The 7,825-nt window shown below is 41.8% G+C and overlaps 1 protein-coding gene across 1 annotated transcript in view; it reads right to left on the reverse strand.

Annotated features, from left to right (window-relative positions):
* brf1a (BRF1 general transcription factor IIIB subunit a) overlaps positions 1 to 6,143 on the reverse strand; it is a 118,196-nt gene extending 112,053 nt beyond the window's left edge. The window contains exons 1-2 of the mRNA XM_083998930.1: positions 5,907 to 6,143; positions 2,590 to 2,809 (exon numbers count right to left, since the gene is read on the reverse strand). Coding sequence (XP_083855056.1) covers positions 2,590 to 2,773 — 184 coding nt within the window. The 5' untranslated portion in view covers positions 2,774 to 2,809; positions 5,907 to 6,143. The remainder of the gene's footprint in view (positions 1 to 2,589; positions 2,810 to 5,906) is intronic.
* Between the last annotated feature and the right edge of the window lie 1,682 nt (positions 6,144 to 7,825).

A 7,825-nucleotide genomic window follows, 5' to 3' on the forward strand; every position in this document is an offset into this window, starting at 1 on the left:
GAGCACAAGTTTTGTTTTGTTTTGTTCTATAGTTTCTCCCAAAACTTGTGACCAACTTTAATTCACATTATAGATTAATTTGCCAATTAAATTATGGTTATTTTGTTTACTGATCAACTGTTTAGTGTTTAAATATACACAAAAAGAAATAAGCATGACATTGCATCCACTGCAATCTCCCAGAGTCACGTCTTAGAATTACAACTTTAATCCAACCAACAACAAATACAACTCAAAGAGATTTCACTGATCATCACAACAATAAATCATCTATTTGCAAAACATTCATGTATATATTTTGAATTATTGAATAGAAGATGCACAAACGTAAATCATCATAATCAATACTAGTATGTATATTAGTATAGTATATATAGTGTATACTATAACTAGTATACTGGTTATAGTGGTAAAAGTAGTAGCAGTGGTTGTAGAAATAACAGAAATATTAGTAGTAGTTGTAATAGCAGTATTAGTTGTGGCATTGTCTGTACAAGACAACTTTCCCTTTGGGGAAAATAAAGTTTATATTGATATTAGTAGTAGTAATAATAAGAAGAATGGTAGTTGTATTAGTAATAATAGTAGAAATCTACCATTGTAGCAATATTATATACAGCAATATTAATAGTAATAGAATTAATGGAAGAGAAGTGTCAGTGCAGAGTGAGTCTGCAGCGCCACCTAGTGGACAAACAGAGGAACTACAGCATCAACAGTAAAACCTAACAAATCGACTTGTGCACTCAGGAGTAAAAAGTTGTACAGGCTGAAGGTCAGAGATAAACCAACGGTACAATTTACACACACAGACAGATAAGCAGCGGTGGACCAACAACACAGAGTGTAAATCATAGAAAACCATTACATAACATCATAAGACTTCCTCCTGAGCCACTGGGATCAAAGTCAGATCACGTTCTGTGATATTTAAAAAACTGAACATGAAAACAACGGTTAGGATTTATTTGTTGTTTCTGAGAAAACAGATAAATCTACATTTCTTATTCACTAAGGTGAAAACTACTTTTATCCAAAGCGAAACACATGATACATGTTTCATTTCAAGAATTGTTACTTGTTTTTCTTGTTAAATAATTGTCATTTGATTTCATAATTATTTAATAATGGTCAAAATGAGTGAAGCCTTGTGTGTCGGTGCTGGTCCTTCAACACTTCCTCTCTGTTTTAATATGATCGAACACAAGATCCACGTTTCTTAATCCTCCACAGGCAACAGAACCAGCAAACATCACAGACAACCCTCAGACAACTGGTTTTTAGCTCATTCTCGATGAAAATCAAGTGTCTGTGTGGTGTTTTTGTTCTTTTTTTTTAAATAATACAGGGCATAAACAGCTAAAAATCACGAGTCAGCTGTCAGCACCATGACTCATCATGATTTCCACTTTCGACTGCAACGAACCAATGACAGAATCTGGTTCAGTCAATAAATAACGTCAAAAATAGGATCAATCCCACCTCTAGTCTGAATGTTTATCACTTATAACTTTACTGGATTCAGGAGATAACACAGATCCGTGTTGATCAAATACATCCAAACAAATACAGAGAAAACACCAAGGATTTTCCTCGGTCTCAGCTTTAAATAAACCACAGATTTCCTGAATATTAGCAGCTTTTTTATCAATGAACTTTATTCTCCATTGACCTCCCCTGATGTTAAAGGGATACGCCAACATTTTTTTTCGTGTCTTGCCTCACTCCAGAGTCCATGACCAGCAGATAGACACCATCCTTTCGACTGTGCGTGCAGTAACAAGGGAGATAGAGCTGTATCGCCCGTAATTAGCTTAGCTCAAACGTTGGAAGTGTATAGGTAGTGTTAGCCTGCCTCCTACCCGAGCCGAAACCAGCAGTCAGAAGCTGATTTCATTTTAGCTCTAAACTCTGTAAATATATCACTTTATCGACATTTCAAACATATTTAGGCGAGAAAGTAGCTCAGTAGATCAGCAGTGTGTTGTTAATTTGTCTAAATACCAGCTGTTTACAATTTTGTTCGGACGAATTCGGCGCTACTCAAGCTAGCCGTTGTGACCAACGCACTTCCGGTTACTTTAACAAAATAAAACACCCGTTGCCCTTTACATACAGAAGTGCTTTTACTTTGAAATAGGAAGCTAACCTACCCTCGATGTAGCTAGCTTGAACCAAAATAAACCGTCTTTGCTTGAACCCTCCGTTTTGACCGATCTCGTCCCGTTACCGGCATTTGACCGCTCAAGATGCCTTACCGGAGAGTTTTGTCAGCTCTGATACGAAGATCGATCTGGTTTAGAGTTGCTGAAGAGTTTCTCTGATGACTTTAGGTCGAGGCAGGCTAACACTACCTATGCACTTCCAGCGTTTGAGCTAAGCTAATTACGGGCGATACGGCTCTATCTCCCTCGTTACTGCACGCACATTCAAAAGGATGGTGTCTATCTGCTTGTCATGGACTCGGGAGTGAGGCAAGACACATAAAAAAAATTTTTTTGGCGTATCCCTTTAAAACAACAGTGACCTCATATCTCCACCTCTCGTCAACGCCTCAGGTGAACCGCCTGGTCGTCGTCGTCCTCTCACCTCGTGCAGAGACGAACTGTCCGACGGCGAGCGAGCCTCCGCCTCCCGTCTCCACAAACTCCACCTCGGACACGATGATGTTGTCCTCCAGCACGGAGCCGCAGCCCATGCAGACGGCATCTCCGCGGGCCTGGTCGACGTCGATGTCCGAGCAGCCGCAGTTCTTACAAACCCTGGAGCTCATGGCGTCGGTCGGCGATGGCGATGATCAAATATACACCTGAGGACGGAGGAACGGAGAAGAGAGTCTGAGCGTTGACACGTTCATATGAACAACACGACCTTTAAACTTTTACACATCTCATACCTGAGAGGAAAATGTGTCAGCTGATGAAACCAAACACCTTTGAGCTGATCAATGAACTGAAAAAATTAATCAATTGGTCGAGGAACTGATTTTCAATTTCAGTCACTGAGCAAAGATAAAAAGTTCAATATTTTCCGATCCCAGCTTCTTTTTCTCAGCTGCTTATCATAGTCATTATTTTCAACATATGAAGAAACAAACGATTTATCAGTTCAGTTATCAAGAAAATTGGTCCTTAATTAACTTTTTGTCTTGTTGAGGAGGACTTCAATTGTTTTACGACTCATTTATTGTGAACTTGTGTTTCATTTTTGTCTCCAACAGAGATGAATTAACAGAGAAAACCTCCGGCATGGTTTTATCAGTCCATCATTCGGGGCTGAAACCAACAATTACTGTCATTATCAGTTCATCTGATAATTATTTTCTCTAATAAAATTGATTGTTTGGTGTAAAAACCTTCAGTTAATTTGAGTTCAGTGGCCCATTTTCTGTTTGACCAGGTGTTGAAAATCTAAAATTTAGAGTTTACTCTTGAGCTCTTACATGTGCATGGTCGCAGTGGGCTCGAGTCCAACCTGAACAGTTGAGTACCTAATTACGATATAACTAATAAGATCTGATGTGAACAAACTCTGACAGCAAACTATAAACAATAAGCATCATTTATTAACCTCAAATCTTTCATATCTGAGGTTTTCATTTATCGGATATCGGTATCAATGTTGGCTGCAACATCCCATATCAGCCTGGACAGAGCCAAACAACACACACGAAAACACACATTCACACCTAGGACACTTTAGAGTCACCACCTGACTTATTGTGTGTGTATTTGGACTGTGGTCAAGGAAGCTGTAGAACAGGGGGAACATGCAAACTCCACATAGACACAACATTACAAAGAACTTTTAACTGGATCTGCAAAAGTCTCTCAACATTTCTGCAGAAGTCTCTGTTTGACCTACAACTGCAAACGAGGCCATCGGTGGGAAGGAAGACAAGCTGCTATTTCTAAAGAGTGTAACTCTATCTACCTTCCAGAGGCAGCGGTCGGGTCAAGTCGGTCCTAAACGATTTACGGCAGGAGGAGACGACACACACCTGATGAGGCTATAAATTAGCACTGAGTTGTTGTTGCTATGCTAGCCAGTAAAAACCAAGCTCAATTTCATCGCTATATTTTCATTATGGCTGATGATATGATACTGGGATAGGATCTGCAAACAGAAAACAACTGTTTTTGTCCACAGGGGTGAATTTTTATCGTTTCAGCGTTTTGTTCGGACAGAAAACGGCATTTTCAGGGGTTGAAAACTGAATTTTTTGGAAACAGGTCCCAGCGTTTTCGTCCGGACACCTAAAACAGATCTTTTGTGAAACAATGATGTCATTCCCCCCACCGCTCTCACCTGTAACCTGAGCCACACTGCTCCCACACTAGCAGATCTACCTACAGTCTATGGACGTAACGTGACAACAATGGCCGACTACTGTTGGTCCCATTGACACTGCGGCTGAAACGCGTTAAATCAACATTGATCATCATATTTGCACTGACACGACTCCCAGTCAACATTTAATCCACATAATGCTTGAAGTTTGAACAGAGCGGGGAGCTTTCCGTCTTCTTCTCTGTTTTTGGTGTGTAGCAGCGTTACAGCGCCACACACAGGCCTGGAGTGTGTACGACAGCGTTTTCAGTCGTTTTCAGTGGATCCGTGTGTACGCAGATATTTCTAGAAAGAATGCCATGTTTACGTAGCCTGACAAGCCAGACTATATCACTAAAATGTCAAGTCTGGAAACGACCGGTAGACCTCGGCTCAATCCAGGGGGCGGGATGAAGGCTGTCTTTCAAACTGCCTCTGCACCAATAGGGTAGCGCTACGACCAATCAGAGCAAAGAGCAAGATGTCGTTAGCCTGACAAGCCAATTAAAGTGTATGTAGCCATCGCCTTAAGCCCGCCCAACGACTCTCTAAACAGATAGAGCGCTGTGATTGGTGAACACAAACGGTGTTCGAGACTCAAAAAGTTCCTATGGCTCGTTTCTAGAACCACCTACGCTAGGGTGCATCTAGATTTCTAGGCTAGTGTTTACGGAGATCTTTTTCAAAATGAACAAGAAAAAGATCATTTTGGATGAAGCGCCATTTTTGTGTGGACAAGGCCTCAGTCTCTTGGTGTCCATCATGGACCTAATGAAGCCACCTGGGGGTCAAGGGGGGGCCCCAGTGACACACTTCCGCCCCGCGGCCGCCTGCAGGGTCGGTCCGGCCATGATGATGATGATGATGATGATGATGATGGAGAGCATTTCATCCACATGTATCTACATGTATTTGAGATAAAAGCTTGCTTCTTGAATGTTTTGGGGGTTTTTTTGGTCAGATTTTTTGATTTCGGTCTTTAATACAACAACTATCAACACAAGCTACAACATTGTCAAGGTATAGTGACTATTTATGTCAGTCCTACATAGCAAATTGAGCAAATGAAGCTACCCTTCAGCCTTTTTTTTTTTTTTTTTTTTTTTTTTACAATACAGGGGGGGAAATCATCATCATCGTCCTCCTCCTCCTCACCGTGGTGACATGACATGGATGAGCCGCAGCCTCCTGCAGTGATTGTGCAGAACTTCACCGGTTCGCTACGTGGCACTGCGCCGCTCCGAGAGGAGGCCAACCCGGCGTCGAGCTTCCCCCAGCCCGGGTCCACACGACTGATGTTGGACCACCAGAGTCCCAGTATGAATCTCACACACACACATTTGCACACATCTGGTTCATGATGATGTTGTCTCGGTCCAACAGCTGGAGTGAGAGTCACATGGGGGGGCTGTTGACAGCTGTTTTGCGGGCTAACGCGGCGCTGCTAACCGGCTTCACTGAGCCCACACGTCCGCTCCCACACACGGAGAGAGTTTGCGTTTCCCTGGACCGACCTGTACCGGCTGGTTTAACACACACATAACCGACAGCGAGGTGTGGATAGTGGACCTACCTACCTGCCTTCAAGTCTTTCCAGCCAGCCACGCTCGCCGAGTAGTCGCGTGTCAGCCTCCTCTCCTCTCCTCTCCTCTCCTCCGCACACCTGTGTGACCTGCGGTGGTTTTTAAAGCTCCTCTCGGTAAATGCGACATTTATCTCATCGTGTCTCCGCTGTGTGGCCCCTCCGAGCTTCGTTTAATGCCGTAATAACCGCGCAATCCTCTGCACAGCCTGCACAACACACCCAACATGTGCGTTTGATGCTAGTAGGGAGACACGGACGAGACCATTAGGAGCCGGGAGCGGGGGGGGTGGAGCCGGATGGAGCTAATGTTTGATTTAAATAAAGTTTATATAATTGTACATTTTCTTCTGGAAAAGTTTTATATAAATATTTCTAGAATAATTTATGAGTGTTAGAAGAAGATAAAATCAGCTCGCAACGACAAATTTTAGCATGTAGAGAGCTAACGGCGCTGACGGACACCCCCGCTGACGTAAGCACGCTTCTGAACGTCGCCGCTTTTAAATAGACAGTGAAGTCAAATGGACATGGAACATTTAAAATATATAATAAAATAAATCTTGCTTTATATTCGTGCTGTTCTTATTTTTAATTTGATGAATAAATAATGGTAGGAGGAAAAAAAATCTACATTATCAATATGTCATTACTCTGACAAGCCCAGGCTTATTTAGGTTACATTTTTAACCCTGTGAAGGTTGATCATCATCACAACATTTATTTGATTAATATTTTATTACAAGTTTAATTATAACATATTTGAGTCAATGCATACAGTAAGTATTAAAAAGTGCATAATGGAAACTGAAAAAGTCAAGACAGGGCTGCACGTCTGCTGTGCAGACAAACAAAGCACAATTTTGATCTTAACTTCTGAAAGTCAGTTTCTGAAATCTGCAGAGCAACATCTGGATAAATCATTTTTTGAAAACCGTTATTTGGCTCCAATGAAGACAGTGTCAGTACAGAGAATAACTGATAACATCATGTGACACATGAGATGCTTCTGCCTGGAAACAAACTGTTAATGAGACAAGATCAGACAAAAACAAACATGACACTTTGTTTTGAGTAAATACACAGAAGCATATACATACAGCGGTTTACAGATGTTTGCTGAACAGAGGAAGTAAAGAATGTAACATAACATAATGGAAACACTTGTAACATATTCAGTCAAACAAAACCTCCACATTTACATCATTACACACAACCAAAGATAGATACAAACAATGCACACACTCACATTCACACACAGTACAGGCAATTTTTTTGGACTGTGGCAGGAGACATGGGGAGAGCATGCAAAATTTAGTGAGAGTGCTAAACAACACACCACCGTGCTGCCTGAAGAAGACAACAACTAGCACACAGTCTAGTTGTTAGACATCATGACACAATGTATAAGAATGAGTGTAAACAATAACAGCTAGATCATCTTACACTCCCAATCACTTGAGATGAAAAATAGCTTTTAAACCAACACTAAGTAACTTTTCAACCTTCATATAGCCTAATATTTTCATAACTTTTGTGATGGTACATCGACTTACAACAGGTTGAATTACACCTCTGTCATGGCCTGCGGGGGTCTGTATCATTATGGTCTGTATCACCTTCACTGGCACTAAGCAGCTTTCAGGTGGATGGTAGGAACCCCAAACTACAAATGTGCTGACTGCTTTATAGCATACGTCACTTCCCCTTTTCCCCATTCGGTGGCTTACCGCTATCATGGCAGAAGCATCAAGAAAACTAAGTTTTGTCTGAGGAGACTAAAAAACCAAAGAGGGAGAGTTATGTGGAATGGCTGCGGAGCCGATACGTTTCTATTATTGTCATGCGTAAGCTGCCACCCATGGAGCTGCAGCTCCACTAGTGACGGCTCCAGCACCCGGCAACCCTCCGCAA

The sequence above is a fragment of the Trachurus trachurus genome (genome assembly GCF_905171665.1).
Source record: "Trachurus trachurus genome assembly, chromosome: 22".
In the NCBI taxonomy this organism is placed as follows: domain Eukaryota; kingdom Metazoa; phylum Chordata; class Actinopteri; order Carangiformes; family Carangidae; genus Trachurus; species Trachurus trachurus.